A 19,648-nucleotide genomic window follows, 5' to 3' on the forward strand; every position below is an offset into this window, starting at 1 on the left:
CATAATCATAAAATACGGCAATTGCTAACATGATTTGGACAGACTTAAGCATCGCTACGGGTAAGAAGGTCTCATCGTAGTCAACTCCTTGAACTTGCCGAAAACCTTTCGCAAGAAGTCGAGCTTTGTAGACAGTAACATTACCATCAGCGTCAGTCTTCTTCTTGAAGATCCATTTATTCTCTATGGCTTGCCGATCATCGGCCAAGTCAACCAAGGTCCACAGTTTGTTCTCATACATGGATCCCATCTCAGATTTCATGGCCTCAAGCCATTTCGCGGAATCTGGGCTCATCATCGCTTCCTCATAGTTCGTAGGTTCGTCATGGTCAAGTAACATGACCTCCAGAATAGGATTTCCGTACCACTCTGGTGCGGACCTTACTCTGGTTGACCTACGAGGTTCGGTAGTAACTTGATCTGAAGTTTCATGATCATCATCATTAGCTTCCTCGCTAATTGGTGTAGGAATCACTGGAACTGTTTTCTGTGATGAACTACTTTCCAACTCGGGAGCAGGTACAATTACCTCATCAAGTTCTACTTTCCTCCCACTCACTTCTTTCGAGAGAAACTCCTTCTCTAGAAAGGATCCATTCTTAGCAACGAATATCTTGCCTTCAGATCTGTGATAAAAGGTGTACCCAACAGTCTCCTTTGGGTATCCTATGAAGACACATTTCTCCGATTTGGGTTCGAGATTATCAGGTTGAAGCTTTTTCACATAAGCATCGCAGCCCCAAACTTTAAGAAACGACAACTTGGGTTTCTTGCCAAACCACAGTTCATAAGGTGTCGTCTCAACGGATTTAGATGGTGCCCTATTTAACGTGAATGCAGCCGTCTCTAAAGCATAACCCCAAAACGATAGTGGTAAATCGGTAAAAGACATCATAGATCGCACCATATCTAATAAAGTGCGGTTACGACATTCTGACACACCATTACGCTGTGGTGTTCCGGGTGGCGTGAGTTGTGAAACTATTCCGCATTGTTTCAAATGAAGACCAAACTCATAACTCAAATATTCACCTCCACGATCAGATCGTAGAAATTTTATTTTCTTGTTACGATGATTTTCCACTTCACTCTAAAATTCTTTGAACTTTTCAAATGTTTCAGACTTATGTTTCATCGAGTAGATATACCCATATCTGCTCAAATCATCTGTGAAGGTCAGAAAATTACGACACCCGCCGCGAGCCTCAACACTCATTGGACCGCATACATCAGTATGTATTATTTCCAACAAGTCTGTTGCTCGCTCGATTGTTCCGGAGAACGGAGTCTTAGTCATCTTGCCCATGAGGCATGGTTCGCAAGCATCAAGTAATTCATAATCAAGTGATTCCAAAAGTCCATCAGCATAGAGTTTCTTCATGCGCTTTACACCAATATGACCTAAACGGCAGTGCCACAAATAAGTTGCACTATCATTATTAACCTTGCATCTTTTGGTTTCAACATTATGAATATGTGTATCACTACAATCGAGATTCAACAAAAATAGACCACTCATCAAGGGTGCATGACCATAAAAGATATTACTCATATAAATAGAACAACCATTATTCTCTGATTTAAATGAATAACTGTCTCACATCAAACAAGATCCTGATATAATGCTCATGCTTAACGCTAGCACCAAATAACAATTATTCAGGTCTAAAACTAATCTCGAAGGTAGATGTAGAGGTAGCGTGCCGACGGCGATCACATCGACTTTGGAACCATTTCCCACGTGCATCGTCACCTCGTCCTTAGCCAATCTTCGTTTAATCCGTAGCCCCTATTTCGAGTTGCAAATATGAGCAACAGAACCAGTATCAAATACCCAGGCGCTACTACGAGCATTAGTAAGGTACACGTCAATAACATGTATATCAAATATAGCTTTCACTTTGCCATCCTTCTTATCCGCCAAATACTTGGGGCAGTTCCGCTTGCAGTGACCAGTCCCTTTGCAGTAGAAGCACTCAGTCTCAGGCTTAGGTCTAGACTTGGGCTTCTTCACTTGAGCAGCAACTTGCTTGTTGTTCTTCTTGAAGTTCCCCTTCTTCCCTTTGCCCTTTTTCTTGAAACTAGTGGTCTTGTTAACCATCAACACTTGATGCTCCTTCTTGATTTCTACCTCCGTAGCTTTTAGCATCGCGAAGAGCTCGGGAATTGTCTTATCCATCCCATGCATATTATAGTTCATCACGAAGCTTTTGTAGCTTGGTGGCAGTGATTGAAGAACTCTGTCAATGAAACTATTATCAGGAAGATTAACTCCCAGTTGAGTCAAGTGGTTGTGGTACCCAGACATTCTGAGTATATGTTCACTGACAGAACTATTCTCCTCCATCTTGCAGCTGTAGAACTTATTGGAGACTTCATATCTCTCAATCCGTGCATTTGCTTGAAATATTAACTTCAACTCCTGGAACATCTCATATGCTCCATGACGTTCAAAATGTCGTTGAAGTCCCGATTCTAAGCCGTAAAGCATGGCACACCGAACTATCGAGTAGTCATTAGCTTTGCTCTGCAAGACGTTCATAACATCCGGTGTTGCTCCTGCAGCGGGTCTTGCACCTAGCGGTGCTTCTAGGACGTAATTCTTCTGTGCGGCAATGAGGATAATCCTCAAGTTACGGACCCAGTCTGTGTAGTTGCTACCATCATCTTTCAACTTAGCTTTCTCTAGGAACGCATTAAAATTCAAAGGAACAGTAGCACGGGCAATTGATCTACAACAACATAGACATGCAAAATACTATCAGGTACTAAGTTCATGATAAACTAAAGTTCAATTAATCATATTACTTAAGAACTCCCACTTAGATAGACATCCCTCTAGTCATCTAAATGATCACGTGATCCATATCAACTAAACCATGTCCGATCATCACGTGAGATGGAGTAGTTTTCAATGGTGAACATCACTATGTTGATCATATTTACTATATGATTCACGCTCGACCTTTCGGTTAGTGTTCCGAGGCCATATCTGCATATGCTAGGATCGTCAAGTTTAACCCGAGTATTCTGCGTGTGCAAAACTGGCTTGCACCCGTTGTATGTGAACGTAGAGCTTATCACACCCGATCATCACGTGGTGTCTCGGCATGACAAACTGTAGCAACGGTGCATACTCAGGGAGAATACTTGTACCTTGGAATTCAGTGAGAGATCATCTTATAATGCTACCGCCGTACTAAGCAAAATAAGATGCATAAATGATAAACATCACATGCAATCAAAATAAGTGATATGATATGGCCATCATCATCTTGTGCCTTTGATCTCCATCTCCAAAGCACCGCCATGATCACCATCGTCACCGGCTTGACACCTTGATCTCCACCGTAGCATCGTTGTCGTCTCACCAACTATTGCTTCTACGACTATCGCTACCGCTTAGTGATAAAGTAAAGCAATTACATGGCGATTGCATTTCATACAATAAAGCAACAACCATAAGGCTCCTGATAGTTGCCAATAACTTTTAGAAAACATGATCATCTCATACAACAATTTATATATCATCACGTCTTGACCATATCACATCACAGCAAGCCCTGCAAAAACAAGTTAGACGTCTTCTACTTTGTTGTTGCAAGTTTTGCGTGGCTGCTACGGGCTTCTAGCAAGAACCGTTCTTACCTACGCATCAAAACCACAATGATTTTCCGTCAAGTGTGTTGTTTTAACCTTCAACAAGGACCGGGCGTAGTCAAATTCGATTCAACTAAAGTTGGAGAAACAGACACCCACTAGCCATATGTGTGCGAAGCACGTCGGTAGAACCAGTCTCATGAACACGGCCATGTAATGTCGGTCTGGGCCGCTTCATCCAACAATACCGCCGAATCAAAGTAAGACGTTGCTGGTAAGTAGTATGACTATTATCGCCCACAACTCTTTGTGTTCTACTCGTGCATGTAACATCTACGCATAGACCTGGCTCGGATGCCACTGTTGGGGAATGTAGTATTTCAAAAAATCCTACGATCACGCAAGATCTATCTAGGAGAAGCATAGCAACGAGCGGGGAGAGTGTGTCCACGTACCCTCATAGACCGAAAGCGAAAGCGTTTAGTAACGCGGTTGATGTAGTCGAACGTCTTCGCGATCCAACTGATCCAAGCACCGAACATACGGCACCTCCGTGTTCAGCACACGTTCAGCTCGATGACGTCCCTCGAGCTCTTGATCCGTTGAGGTCGAGGGAGATTTCCGTCAGCACGATGGCGTGGCGACGGTGATGATGAAGTTACCGACGCAAGGCTTCGCCTAAGCACTACGACGATATGACCGAGGTGTGTAACTGTGGAGGCGGCACCGCACACGGCTAAGAGAAAACTTGGTGTCTTTGGGGTGCCCCCCTCCCACGTATATAAAGGGGGAGGGGAGGTGGCCGGCCCAAGGGGGACGCCATGGGGGGAGTCCTACTTGGACTCCCGGTCCAAGTAGGATTGCCCCCCCCCCCCTTTCCTATTCCCACTTGGAGAAGGAGGAGGAGGAGAGAAGGGAGGAGGGGGCGCCACCCCCTCCCCTTGTCCAATTCGGATTGGCAAGGGGGCGCGAGCCACCTCCTGGCCAGCCCTCTCTCTTCTCCACTAAGGCCCATGAACTTCCCGGGGGGGTTCCGATAACCCCCGGTACACCGAAACTCATCCGAAACGACCCAAACCATTCCGGTGTCCGAATGTAACCTTCCAATATATGAATATTTATGTCTCGGCCATTTCGAGACTCCTCGTCATGTCCGTGATCTCATCGGGGACTCCGAAAAAACTTCGGTCATCAAATCACATAACTCATAATACAAATCGTCATCGAACGTTAAGCGTGCGGACCCTACAGGTTCGAGAACTATGTACACATGACCGAGACACATCTTCGGTCAATAACCAATAGCAGAACCTGGATGCTCATATTGGCTCCTACATATTCTACGAAGATCTTTATCGGTCAAACCGCATAACAACATACGTTGTTCCCTTTGTCATCGGTATGTTACTTGCCCGAGATTAGATCGTCAGTATCATCATACCTAGTTTAATCTCATTACTGGCGAGTCTCCTTACTCGTTCCGTAATGCATCATCCCGCAACTAACTCATTAGTCACATTGCTTGCGCTCACCACCTCTAAAAGGAGCCTACCTGGGGCTCGCAAGCTTGGACCGATTGATCGCCCGGCAGCGCACCCGATTCTCCTGGCTCAAAAACGGGGAGGCGAGCTCTGTTTTCTTGCGAATCCATGCTGCCCACAGGAAGCAGCGCAATCACATCCCCTCCCTGCGGGTGGGCGACGACTACATATATGAGCCCGATGCCATGGCCATTGCTGCTTTCTAGCACTTCTCTGTTGTCCTGAGCACCGCTAGCGACCGCACCTGCATGCTTAATCTACGCAAAATGCACCCAGGCGCATTCGATCTTGCGGCCCTCGAGATCCCTTTCACCGAGGAGGAGATATGGACTGCTGTCAAAAGCCTACCATCCGGCAAGGCTCCCAGCCCCGACGGATTCTCGGTGGAGTCCCTCCGCTCGTGTTGGCCGGTGATCAAGGAGGATATCTACGCAGCCTTTGACAAACTTTACGCCATGAATGGGCAAGGATTCCAGAAGCTGAATGAGGCCTTCATTACTTTGTTGCTGAAACGACCCGACGCCTCCACGCTCGGTGACTACAGGTCAATCAGCCTGATACATCTCTTTGCTAAGTTGTTCGCCAGAGAGCTTTCTCTCCGCCAGGCGCCAAAACTACACACAATGATCTCAATCAACCAGAGTGCATTAATTCTGGTCGGTGCATCCACGGCAATTTCTTGTTGGTCCAGCAGACGGCGCGCCTACTTCACAACCTGAAGCTTCCTCGGTTCCTCTTGAAACTTGACATCGCCCGCGCTTTTGACTCTGTTTCTTGGGCATTCATCTTGGAGGTCCTAAAACACCTAGGATTTGGCAACCGATGGCATGAATAGGTCTCCATACTGCTCTCCACAGCCTCTACGAGAGTATTCATCAACGGCATCCCCGGCGATGCGGTTGGCCATGCTTGCGGCCTACGACAAGGGACCCCATCTCTCCCATGCTTTTTACCTTCGCCATGGACATCCTCAGATCCATCTTCATCCATGCGGTAGCCAAAGGAGTTCTTCTGCGGCTTACAACAAGACACGCAGCGGCCAGCATCTCCCTCTATGCTGACGATGTGGTGGTGTTCTGCGCCCACACTCCGACGACCTGACGGCGATCCGTGAGATACTGCGCATCTTCCGCATTGCGTCCGGCATGCGGACTAACTTTGCTAGGTGCGCAGCACTCCTGATCCAATGCTCGGCTAAGTAACAACATTAGGTCACCCAGATCCTGGATGGCCGCATCGCGTAGTTCCCTACGACCTATTTGGGCATTCCTTTGTCCATTCGCAAGCCTGCCACCTCTACTCTAGTCCCGCTCATCGACAAGCTAGCGTGCAAGCTCTCAACTTGGCGGGGATCTATGCTCTCACGAGGAGAAAGGCTGGCATTCGTGCGGCACGTGTTGTGTGCAATGCCAATGCATATTCTCATGGTGATCGCTCTCAACAAAACCATCCTTAGCCATGTTAACAAGATCATCCGCGGCTCTTGGCCGGCCGCAAAGACGTCTGCGGTGGCCAATGTATGGTCAATTGGGCGAGGGTCTGCCATCCTCTTTCCTTTGGTGGGCTCGGGGTGCGTGATCTACACCGCGTTGGGATCGCATTGCGCATGTGTTGACTCTGGTTACAGCGCACGGACCCGCGGAGACCCTGGGCTAAACTTCATCTCCCCTCTGATCCGGACGCCAACGCCATGTTCCGCGCTACCACAACCTGGACGGTTGGCGACGGGCTTAACTGCCGATTCTGGACGGATCATTGGATAAATGGCAGCTCGGTTGCCGAGATCGCCCCACTCATCTTTTCCCAAGTCCCCCGCCGCCGCCGGAAGGATCGCACTGTGCGCGACGGCCTCCACCATCACTCCTGGGTACAAGACATCCAGGGAGCGCTCGGGCCCATGGCAATGTTGTAGTACATCAGCCTCTAGCTAGCTGTGCGCCAAATACACCTCTCTGAATCACCGGATCAACTTACATGGCGCTGGACTTCTTCCGGCGTTTACATCGCCAAATCATGGTATGCGCAGCTTTTCGTTAGCGCTACCCCATATCCCAATTGGCGGCTAGTCTGTCAACCCTAGGCGCCTCTTCGGGTTAAGTTCTTCCTTTGGCTCGCCCTTCTTGATTGATGCTGGACCGCTGCTAGACTGGCGAGACATGGTTTGCCGCACGAGGATGCGTGTGTGTTCTACGACCAGGCTGAGGAGTCCATGCAACACCTCCTTGTTGACTGCCCGTTCTCCAGGCAGGTTTGGTTTGATATCCACTCGTGGTGTAGATTACCCCTCTCACCCCCAGACCAGGGCATGCCATTCATTGGCCGGTGAGCGCGCTCGAGAATGCTCACCCCCCCCCCCCCCCCCTCAATGCGCAAAGGCATGAATGCCATCGTCTCCCTGACGGCCTGGGAGATCTGGAAACACTGAAACAGCATCATCTTCGATGATAATCACCCCTCTACCCAGCAGCTACTTGACCAAATCCGGGACGAGGCGCGTCTTTGGGCTAGGGCTGGGGCAACCGGAGTTGCCAACATCATCGACGCCGGTTAATTAGAGTAGCTAGGGTTTGAGCATCCCCTTGTCTCTGCTGCTTAGGTGTTCTCGCTCTCGCCGTGTTGCGTGTACGTCTCTGAGTGTAACACCATCACCTTATACTTCTACCTATCAATGAATGATACACAAGCTTTATGTATTCGCGAAAAAAAAGTATTTTGATTTATGCTTTAGTAAAGCAGAGCGAGATGCATTTGGTGCATACGGTCCGCCCCTCTCGTGCTAGTTCGCCTCGCAAATTCACGTGGCGTACGCTCCTGTGCGTGGATGCCTTTGCTCCGGGCCGGTTTACACTCTGCGTCAGTTTATGCTATCTCTTTGGCCTCATGGAATGGATAGACTGATACGCAGAGTTACGGGAGAGATGACGTCGGCCACTGAGCACAAAGCACCTGTGGATTACTTCTTCCTGGAGGAGATGACGAGACCCTGAAAAGATGCACTCCTATACTCCGATCCACACGCGACTCTGGATTCATATGCATGCAGTGGATCCTTCTCGTGCCATTTCTCATTTCTGCACGCGGGGAAATTTAAATTGATTTTCACGCTAAGTTTGGAGGTGTGTGCGTGTGTGTGTTTGTCTGTGTCCGTTCGTTGATCCGTGGCACGGAAAACCTGATTTGTCACGTACCGATGCTTCAGACTGAGGTCCGGTTTTCGGTCTTTAATTGGTGGCCGAGCTGGCCGATCGACTAGTAAGGGTTGAAACTAAAATAAGTTGCAGATGGCCCCAGTTATTTGACCTGCTATAGTTTACAATTCAAATGCAGATGGACATGTGTCTCCCTCTCTCTTCCATTCATGCCGACAAGCGGTACATCATACTTTTTTGTTTTGCAGAATGTAGCCGTCAAAGAGAGCTTTCCCAAAGAAAAGTGAATGGCTTCATATGCCATTTCGAGATTATATCAAGTGACTTGCTGCAAAGAAAGGAGCTACCGGTAGATGATCTATTCTTGACCAGTGACCGGATTATACATTACTAGCGAAACGGCTCATGCGTTGCAACGAAAGAAAAAAAAATCATAATCTCTACTGGACATGACCATATTTTGCCGAAATCACTAATTAAGGAGTACTCGTTGCAAAGAACACTCCATCTTCCCAGGTCACGACAAGTGGCGCACATGCAGCGCGCCACTTGTCGCAACCTGAGAGTGTTCCCTTTTTTCGTAGATTCGTTTATTCAAAACGTTTTATCTCTTAAACCGTGCATCCAAATCTCAAACCATTTTCACCATTGGATTCCTCGCGTCGAGATCTTCAAAACTAGATCCCATGTTGATAGGTTTTGACGAACTTTTTTTTCACGAAAAAAACCAGACGAAAAAACCAAACCGGGAGCACGGTTTTTTCCCTTTCCGAAAGAGGCACGCCCGTGCCTCTCGCGAAATCACAACCGTGCCTCTCGTGGAAGCAAAACCGTGACTCTCGTGGAAAGAAAAAAAACAGAAAACGCGTTTTTTCCCTTTTCGAAAGAGGCACGCCCGTGACTCTCGCGAAAGCACAACCGTGCCTCTGGCAAAAGCAAAACCGTGACTCTCGCGAAAGAAGAAAAAAACAGAAAACGCGTATTTTTCCCCCTTTTCGAGAGGCACGGCCGTGACTCTCGCAAAAGCACAACTGTGCCTCTCGCGGAAGCAAAACCGTGACTCTCGCGAAAGAAAAAAAATAGAAAACGCGTTTTGTTTTTCCCTTTCCGAGAGGCACGGCCGTGACTCTCACGAAAGCACAAATGTGCCTCTCGCGGAAGTAAAACCGTGACTCTCGCGAAAGAAGAAAAAAAACAGAAAACGCATTTTTTTCGTTTCCGAAAGGCACGGCCGTGACTCTCGCTAAAGCACAACCGTGCCTCTCGCGAAAAAAAGACGTGACTTCTCACGAAAGAAAGAAAAAGTAAACGCGTTTTTTCGCGCAAAAAAAGTTTTTTTTCAAAAAAAAAAATTTGGTCGAAACGCTAAGGATGACCGGCGAAAAACCGAAACATCAAAAAACCCGGGAAAAAACCGTTTAAAAAGCCGAAAACGCGTGCGGAAAAATAAAAGAAACAAAATCTGGAGGGAGCGTCCAGAGCGCGACACGTGGCGAATGGTTGAGAGCGCGCCAAGTGGCGCTGATCGTTGCGAGGCTCCCGAAGGAGCGCTCGTTAACTAGTTGCTCCCATATTTTGCTGTATCACCCAGATACACTATCACACTCATTTTCATGAAATCCTGAACTATTTTTGAAAATCATGAATATTTTATTAAACTCGTGAACATTCTTCAAATTTGTGAACATTTTTACAGATATTCGACCATTTCTATAATCATGAACATTTTTTGAATTCATGAACATTTTCTACTATTTGCAAAAAAAAGTTAACATTTAAAAAAATAAATAGGCGAACATTTCTATTTTTTTGCAAATTAGTGGAATGATTTTTGCAATTCACGAACATATTTTTGATAGAACAAACATTTTTTGAAATACATAATCATTTTTTGAATCAGTGAATATTTTATGAATCAATAAACTATTTTTTAAGTCACGAACAGTTTTAAAAAATTTAGGATATTTTTCAGTTCATGAACATTTTTTGTATTGGTGAAATTTTGTTCAATTTCATTAACATTTTTTAATACACGGATTTTAAAAAAAAAAATCGGGAACATTTGTTTTTAAAGTTGCGAACATTTTCTGAATATGTTTAACATATTTTAAAAATTGCAAACATTATCTGAATCCACAAACATTTATGAATTATTAAACATTTTATTTCAAATTTCTCATTTTTTTTAATTCTCGAAACTTTTTTGAAGTCACAAATTATTTAAAGTTGAAAAAGACTAACAGGGAAAAGAAAAACGAAAAATAAAAATGAAATTTTAAAAAATAGGTCGTCCGGACATTGGCCGACACAAATAGGCGTCTTGTGTCTTCTCCTAGTGTGCAGCGCGCAGTATAGAAGGTTCCTACTACATGGGTCGGCCCTGGCAGGATTCCCCTATGTGAAACATTTTTTTATTACTTATATGTGGCATCGGTGGGTAATATTTTGTAACTTTGAGAGCAATTTCGGTGACGTACCGCCAGAAATAATAGCCCCTTTATTATTAATAGCAAAAAAGACCGTGCGTTGCAACGGGAGAAAAAAATAACGCGCGCCCCTAACCCAATAATCATGACTGAACACTACAATAGGTCCACATTCTTTATTTCAACATGACATTAGAACCCACACAATCACAACATGTTTGAAAGTGTCAATCCTAATGCATCTCTCTCTCGGCATAAGATTGGAAATTTGCTTTCTTTGCCTCCTGTGAAGTTTTGCCGTCGCATGCATGTGTGGTTATAGATGGTTTCTGTCATCTCCAATCTGGTTTTGCTAAGTTGTTCATTTTCTATCTAGATCTGCACCGGTACGATACGAAATAAAGACGGATCCTGGACTATTTATTAAGATTGCACCCAAAACGACATTTTAAAAATGTTTAACAACCTAATATTCAGATTGCACATGTTAAAAATGGAGTTACGGTTTAAAAGATATGACTATTTTTTTTAACATATAATATGAACTGCGGGTTGAATTTAGGAAACTGCAGGCGGCTTTTTGCAAAACGTGAAACATTTCGCTGGGTCACTTAAAACAGTACCACGGGTTAATTATCAATAACTATAGGGGGTTTATGCAAAACGTAATGTTTTTGTCTGTTTGTGACTTAAAACTGTACCACGGCTTAATTACTAGTAACTATAGGGTTTTCCGCAAAACAATGCAACGGACGAACATAAACTTTATATGCTTTATTATTAGTTAGAGATGGTCTAGCCAAAGGCCCGGGCCAATCAAGAATATAATCCAAAAGACAATGGACCAAGGGGCTGCATATCAAGCCCATGGAAACTACAACCTTAGGCGTCAAATACCATGGGAACCCGTAAATTTTCTCCCGCATCCGTCCGCGGACAGGGGAGACCAGTCCGTCGACATGAGTGCAGGAGGACGCTATCCAACCGTAACCGCATACATTCGGCCTTCCTTTTTTAGGTCTGCACGATCAAATAGCCGCATACAAAGTGGATAGACGTTCAAATAGCCGCAACAATAGTAGTTAAAATCTGAAAAATTTCAAATATTACATCCCAACATTGTTTTCCCCTTTAACCGTCCACTGATACTTAATCAGATCTTCGTTCAGCTGGTCATGAGTTGGTCGATGCCGAATTTGTTGATGCATTAGAATAAACTCTCCAAATATGGCTGGATTCTGGTCTAGAAGTTGGATATGATCACACATGTTCTCAAATTCTAGAGCTACGCAACATAATCACCCTCGTCCTCGACGATCATGTTGTGCATGATCACACAACATGTCATCACCTCCCACACAAGGTCTCCGGATCCCATTCTTTAGCAGGTCCACGAACAACTGCAAAACGCGCCTGCAGAACTCCAAATGCTCACTCGACATCCTTTCTAGTTGCCTCTTGTCTTTGGGCGAAGTGAGCCTTTTTGTGTCCAACTGGGTTAGAGATGGTGCTGACAAAGATAGCCCATGAAGGATAGATACCGTCCACCAGATAGTAGCCCATGTTGTACTCATGTCCATTGACGGTATAGTGGCAAGAAGGAGTTTTTCCTTCAATCAGCCTCGCAAATAACGGTGATCGCTGCCGCACATTGATGTCATTGTGAGACCCGGACAATGCCAAAGAAAGCATGCCAAATCCAATGATCTTGTGATGCATCTGCTTCAAGAACTATGGTAGGCTTCTTAACATGACCCTGATATTACCCTTGTAAAGCCTTCGAGCAGTTATTCCATTTCCAATGCATGCAGTCAAGGGATCCAAGCAAATCTGGCCACCCTCTTGCTTCTGAGATTGCCAACACGTGTCTGCCGCAGTTGGTTCTCGGGTACTGAGGTTCGAACACCTCGACCACTATAGTTGCAAAATTGACTATGGCATCTCCGCATGTGCTCTCAGACACCCGTAGGTACTCGTCCCACAAAACAGTGGTCGTGCCATATGCAAGCATCCAGAGTGCAGCCATGCACTTCTAGTAACCAGAGAACCCAATCGTTCCCACGGCGTCCTTCTTCAGGATGAAGTAGTCATCATAGGACCGGACGCCATGGTACAAACGATCAAAGACAGTTTTGCGCATCCGAAAACACCAGCGAAAATGGTCGGCGAAGAGTGCATCGGGGGCAAACTAGTCAGCCATCAGTGTCAAATGGCCGCGCGCCCTGTTGCAGTTGAGAAGACGATGACCCTTGATCGAACCCTTGAAATTGAGAACATGCTCCTCCGCACGCTTCGCGGCTTCAAGGACCGCCTGCATCATCGCTGTCTCATCGGAGTACTCCTCCTCGTCTGATGAGCCATCGGACGACTCAACATATTGCTCGTATATGTACTCCAAATGGGAATCCATTGCTAGAAAGAAGGCAAAACTTTTTTAGCTCTGGCAATTCATCGAACAGCTGTCTACCATGGTGAGTATATAATAGCGGATGGTACCTCGTGGGGCGGTCGGAGGACAGAGGTTGAATGCGATGGAGGAGAAGCGGGGTGGAGCCCTGCTGGAGCGCTCGAGGTGATGGAGACATAGAGTTACGGCAGGGGTGTGGCGTGGCGGCCGGGGTTGTGGAGCAGCGACGAAGGAAAGATAGAAAGAAGGAAGAAGAGAAAATGAGGAGTATGAAGGCACGGGGTCCGAGAAGGGTTTTGGGTGGGCCGAGGGTGTCGGAGTCCTACGTGTCTGGTGTCCGCACTCCTGCAAACCTCCCCCACGTTTGTCTCCAGTTTGCGGGAGAAAACGCGTCTGAACCGCCTCGTAGACCGATACAGGCCCGCATTGGATGGCTTCGGCGATCCGGGCAGCCCGGTCTGGATGGATGCGGGCGGTTTGCCTATCCACCATGGAGATGCCCTAGGGAGCCAAGTGTCCATAGAAGGATCACGCACCCCCTAATTGACGGGACCCAGTAGTCCTTCACCAGGAAGAGAGGCTCGGTCAGACTACCTACAGTCGGCTGAGTCCTAGGATACCTTGACGCCCATGATGCATTCATTATCGGTGTTACTCATTGGTGGAATAATCTAGTTAAATATGATAGTTACCAGTACTAATCCCGGCGTACAGTCGGTCATCCATGTGGCCATCAATAGCATTTATACCAGCTCGCTAAGACATCCCCTCCTAGTGCACTCTATATAAGTTGGGAGTGGGGCACCGGGCTCAAGGTTGAACTCTCTCACACTCTAACCTACACCAAGAGCAAGAACATCACACAGGAGTAGAGTATTACCTCCACTGCTAAGGGTCCGAACATGTGTAATTCCTTATGCGTACACCCCGCGCCGATCGATAGATACCATTGCCTCTACCTTCACAATCCGTAGTATTGTTGGGATTATATCCACGACAGCCTTTGAATGAGCTAAAAGATTTTGAGACCTAGGAATGTGAGAGACCTTATAAGAGTCGAGGTCATAAGCAAAGTTGAAGAAAACAACAAGTATGGGCCTGATTCTCAAATGTCTTGGATTATCCTTTGTATTCTTTGCTTCCGCGGCATTTGCCAAGGACCTGCAATCAATAAAGAAAAAACATGTTTCCATTCCAATGCCTCGAGAGATCATAGATTCAACCTATAAAACTAAAAACACATCCAAGGCCGCCGCTTGGATGAAAATAAAGTGTTGAGTGGACGGGTTTTTGAGGAGCACTCCAAAGATAGCTTCACTCCCTTGCGACAGCAGGATTAAAAGCCGCTTCTACATATGTCGAGGTACCTGCAGGTTGTATAGATAGATTTGTACTTGAAACTTCATTTGTTAGAGAGTTGGTTACAATCCTACATTCCTCTTGTGAAGTTGCATCTAGATTTGCATTTATCATAGCTTTTGTAGCATATATAACCTTCTTTGCCACTTTCTCATCCAATTCTTTCTTCCTCATCAATCCATCTGAGACCCCTTCAATTCTAGTCCACACCGAAATCTTGTCAAGCTTGTAATCATGGACGTTGCTAAAACCATCATATTCCTGTAAAATAACCACTACGTTACGAAAAAATCCATGGACCTCTATCCATCACCCTCTTCCAATCCCCCAAGCAATTGAACTGTGCAATAAAGAGGTTTGCACCTTTTGGTTTAAAGAAAATATGTTGCACCACCGACCACGCCATTCTCATGTTATTGAACAAAGCCGAGTGGCTGAACTGCCTTGTTGTATGAACCTTGAAGATTGCAAGCCATCTAACCTCATTGATCAGGTCCTCAAGTTCTTCTGAAAAATCAAGATCAGTCTCCTCCCCATGCAAATTCAGGCCCTCAACACAATCTTCAAGGTTAGGTATAGGCCCCCAAGTTCGATTCTCCCGATCTGCTTCTTCGCGACCCCCACTACCACTTCCTCCATCCTCCCCAATATGTTCAGTCGGCCTCTCCTCATGTCTGATCTCAGCCCCATCCTTCCTCTCTCTCATCCCCAGAACCATCCTTCCCCCGATCGCCCCCGCCCCCCAATCGCCACAGGAGGCGACTCCGCCATGCACTATACATAGTACATTTTCTGGACCTCGATGACTCAAGCCCCAACGGGAAGGCCTCGCCGGACCATCAGGAATTTGGGTACTCCAGTGCAGTCGCCCGGAGGAAGAGAACCCCTAGAGGAACCCTAGGGGAACGCCTCGAGGTTCTACCCGTAGGCACGGTTTCAAATGAGAGGGTGTGTCTGGTAAAGTGGATCACACGCCTAGTTACATTGGTCCACTGCCCCCATCTAATAGCGATTGCTTGGTTAACCTTAAAGCCCATCTGATCGCAACTGCTTGGTTAACCTTAAAGCCCATCTGATCTCCCCTCAAAAAATAAAAAATTGATCGCAACTCTTTAAAAAAACACCGAAGCTTTATTCATTAGAGATAAATAGTACATCGTTTGTGAGGAGCATTACAATTTCATTTAACGGTTCCTCGAACCAAACAGAAGTCAAAGAAAATCTAGCTAATCTAGCGAGCTCATGAGCTACTTTATTTGCTTCTCTATTACAATGTTCAAATCTAGTAGCAATGAAATCACATGCATAATGAAAACAAATCGTCGAAGATTATTGCTGCCACGCTCGCCGACTGTCCTCCATCCTGCATAGTATCAATCACCTCCATGTTGTCCGAGTTAATAATAAGGCGATTACATCCCGCCCTTTGCGCTAGTGTTAGATCAAACTTGAGGGCTAAAGCTTCCGCCGTCAACACATCCGCGCAATAGTCAATCTTCCCATTCCCTCCAGCAATAAATATGCCTTTGTCATATCTCAGGACCGCCCCTATCATGCCCCTAAGCAGGTCATGGTCAAAAAAAGCATCAATGTTAAGTTTCACAAAACCTCTGGGGGGACAAGACCATCCTCCTTCTTCGTAGAAGCCTTGGGGGACGATGCATTTACGAAGTTTGTGGTAAGGGCTAGAAACCCCATTGAAATCTGAAGTGCATTTTGAGTTTTCTCCTTGTGCACCAACTTCCGTCTTTCCCACCATAAATACCATGCCGAGACAGCAATCATCTCACGCACATTGTGGTAATCCATTATCCTCAAATCTTGGTCCGGAAGTAGTAAGTACTCCAACATTGCCTCTCCAGAATGGTCAATCTCGCAAGCTTTATCAATAATATCGTTCATCCCCAGCCTTTCCCAAACCCCCTTTGCTTTACTACAACGGAAAAGCATATGCTTCGTATCTTCTAAGCCCTCAAAGCAAGTGGGACAAATGGGCGAGACCTTCATATGTCTATTAGCGAGCGTAACCCGGCAGGGGAGTGTTCCATGTAGTGTACGCCATATAAAAAAATTAACTTTTGTCAGACAAGATAACTTCCATATCTTGTTCCAAATAGGGTTAACTGTGGTTCGTCCCATCCCATTAGAGTATTTTAATTTGCTGTCATACTGGTGGTCCCACTTCACGGAATAAGCTGGTCGAATCGAGAACATACCATTTTTCGTATAACTCCAAGCAATGAAATCTGGCATATCATGTTGCGAGAGTGGAACTAAAAGAATCTGTTGTACATCAATGGGCCACATAGTTTGTCTGATTAGGTGTTCATCCCAATTGTTGGAGGCAGGATCAATGAGATCATCTACCTTAGTTAACAGATGTCCCTCCTTAGACGTTACAATTTTTCTAGTGGCATAATTTGGGATCCATGCATCTTCTCAAATGTTAATTTTTTGTTCATTCCCCACTCGCCAAATATGACCTCTTTGGTTAACCTTAAAGCCCAGCTTCACATGATCGGAGTTGTATCCCACATCATGTGGACTTTGATGAATAAAGTTGGCTTTTATATCCCTAAAAAAAGCTAAAAAAAGATGCTAGGCATTTTGCAATATCCTTCTCCCACCCGTCGTCCCGCGCTGGTAGGGCTTGCGCCAACGCATAATCATGTTCTTAAATTATGCGTATCCTTCCGCGGCCGTGTTCCGACGCGGACATCGCCGGCATATGCACTTTCTGCACGACGGCCGTTTCGTCTTCATCGGAGTCGCTTCTAATTTTTACCTGATGATGAAGCGCCTTGACCGAAAATTGTGACAGCCTGACGCGTTTTTTTGGACCTGAACTGCACCAAACAGACCAATGAAATGGAGTGAACACAGACGCGGACCATGGTTGCAACTTGCAACAGCACACGCACGACGTCTTCTCTCGGTAGTACTACACGCTGTATGCATCAATCAAGCATATGATATCAAGGTATCAACCACCCCCAGAGCGTTTTGACCAATAATCAGTAATCATCACGGTCGCAACATGCCTGTTACACCCTAGCACGCACACACACGGCATCACCTACCACCGTCTCCGGCAGAGAGAGAGTTTGACTAGGCCGAGCAGCAGCCACCCGTGTTCACTGGGGTGACGTCGTCCTTGCCACCAACGTCGATGGTCTTGCCCCTGGGCGGCGCGGCGGGGTCGTCGCCAATGTCGAGGGCCTTCTTGCTGACGACGCGGTAGATCTCGCCGAGCACCTCCGTGAAGGCATCCTCCACGTTGGTGGCCTCCAGCGCGGACGTCTCCATGGAGAAGGTGCGGTGGCGCTCCGCGAAGGCCCTGGCCTCCTCGGGCGAGACGGCCCTCAGGTGGCGCAGGTCCGCCTTGTTCCCGACCAGCATCACCACGATGTTGGCGTCCGTGTGGTCGCGGAGCTCCGTCAGCCACCGCTCCGCGTTCTCGAACGTGATGTGGCGCGTCACGTCGTACACCACGAGCGCGCCCACGGCGCCCCGGTAGTACGCGCTGGTGATGGCCCGGTACCTACAGAGAGAAAGAGCCGCGGGTGCAAGTGCAGCGCACGTACGTAAAGTGATTAGCCAACTTGGTACTGGTGTCAATGTGGAAATGCGGTTACAAGCAACCAGAAAGATGCACATTGTATTGCTAAGATAACCCTACTTGCGTAGATCAAAAAAAAAAAAAGATACCCCTACTTGCGAAGGACATCTGCAGTTGAGAATGAGTTATTTACAGATTGCTATTGAAATCACAAGCATGGCAACGGGAAAGGAATCATCGCAAGTCCTTGAGTTAGTCAATTACTACTGTATGATCGATCAAGCTAAACTAAACTGAATCGACGGCGAGCGGTGGAAAGAAGAAAGAGGTGGACAGGCAAAGCAGCAATATCTCATACAGGTGGCGGGCAAAAGAGAAAGAGCAAGAGGTGGAGAGTATTGGTACCTTTCTTGGCCGGCGGTGTCCCAGATCTGCGCCTTGACGAGCTTGCCGTCGACGCGGACGGTCTTGGTGGCGAACTCGACGCCGATGGTGGACCTGGTGTCGAGGCTGAACTCGTCCCTGGCGAAGCGCGACAGCAGGTTGGACTTGCCCACGCCGCTGTCCCCGATCAGCACCACCTTGAACAGGTAGTCGTACTCCTCCTCCGCGCGATACGCCACCGCCATCCCCCCTCCCCTCCTGCTTCCTGCTGCTTCTGCGCCGCCGCCGCTGCTCGATCAACCGATGGTTTCCTACGATTTGATCTGATTTTATCTCCTTCCCCTTCCCGCGCGCCTCTCCTATCCTCTCCCTCTTGAGCTAAATAGAGGCACGATACAAAGGCAACGCGGTGCGGCGCGTCTCGCTTCTTTTCAGCTGGGTTGGTTCGCTTTGGGGAGAAGTGTCTCAGGGAAGGGAAGAAGGGGTCGCCGCGGATGGTGTTGGTTTCGTGGGGGGGTGGTGTGGTGGGGAGGTAGAGAAAGCCAAGCCAGAGATGATGACGACCATCGAGCCGCTCGTTGTCCCGGTCCTGGCTTCGTCTCCGTGACCGACCGGGCATGCATCTCTGTGCATACATGTGTCAACGACTCTCTATCTCACAAAACGATATTAGAAAATTGAATTTGCGAATATAAGCATGTGCCAGCCTTGACCTGGCTTCATGTAGTAGTAGCATTCTCTTTGCTTCTCCTTTCATTTTCGCTCATCACGTTTTGTTAGCTGGGGATGGGTGCAGAGATCCTTCAGGGAAGATTCTCTCAAGGCAGCAACGCAACATTTCGATCAAGCACGGCGCACAAGCTAGTACTATAATATCAGGGGAAGAGTTCTAGGGCAAAACTATCTTTTACTTGTACGGTACAGCCACTAAGAAAACAAAAACACTATGCCTCCTTAGAAGATACGAAAACAATGACAGAAAATACACATGTGCAATAAAATTAAGACAAATCCCGTCACAATAGGAGATACGAGGTTTTTTTCTCATGTTTCGACCAAACTGCACGACGGAGTTTAATCATCCATTATACAGTGCAGAACATTGTCGTCCAAAACCATATGCTGAAAAACTCGTGCTCGGCTGGGCACTATCAGACCAATCTCTCCAATAACAGAAACAATTATCAGTTCTCTTAAGATTTAATAATGTACACAAAAACACA

The 19,648-nt window shown here is 46.7% G+C and overlaps 1 protein-coding gene across 1 annotated transcript; it reads right to left on the reverse strand.

Annotated features, from left to right (window-relative positions):
* Positions 1 to 17,435: 17,435 nt before the first annotated feature.
* LOC109767751 (ras-related protein RABA1f) lies at positions 17,436 to 18,990 on the reverse strand. Its single transcript, XM_020326477.4, has 2 exons — positions 18,447 to 18,990; positions 17,436 to 18,023 (listed from the first exon to the last, which is right to left on the reverse strand). Exons 1-2 carry the CDS (start codon positions 18,668 to 18,670, stop codon positions 17,591 to 17,593), a joined length of 657 nt encoding a protein of 218 aa, XP_020182066.1. The 5' UTR covers positions 18,671 to 18,990; the 3' UTR covers positions 17,436 to 17,590.
* Between the last annotated feature and the right edge of the window lie 658 nt (positions 18,991 to 19,648).

Source organism: Aegilops tauschii, chromosome 3 (genome assembly GCF_002575655.3).
Source record: "Aegilops tauschii subsp. strangulata cultivar AL8/78 chromosome 3, Aet v6.0, whole genome shotgun sequence".
Lineage (NCBI taxonomy): Eukaryota > Viridiplantae > Streptophyta > Magnoliopsida > Poales > Poaceae > Aegilops > Aegilops tauschii.

Excerpts from the sequence above, each read along its gene's own strand:
- LOC109767751 (XM_020326477.4), bottom strand. The coding sequence starts at position 18,670 with ATGGCGGTGGCGTATCGCGCGGAGGAGGAGTACGACTACCTGTTCAAG. Across the intron at positions 18,024-18,446 it reads GACACCGCCGGCCAAGAAAG|GTACCGGGCCATCACCAGCG; the intron begins GTACCAATACTC and ends TTCTCTCTGTAG.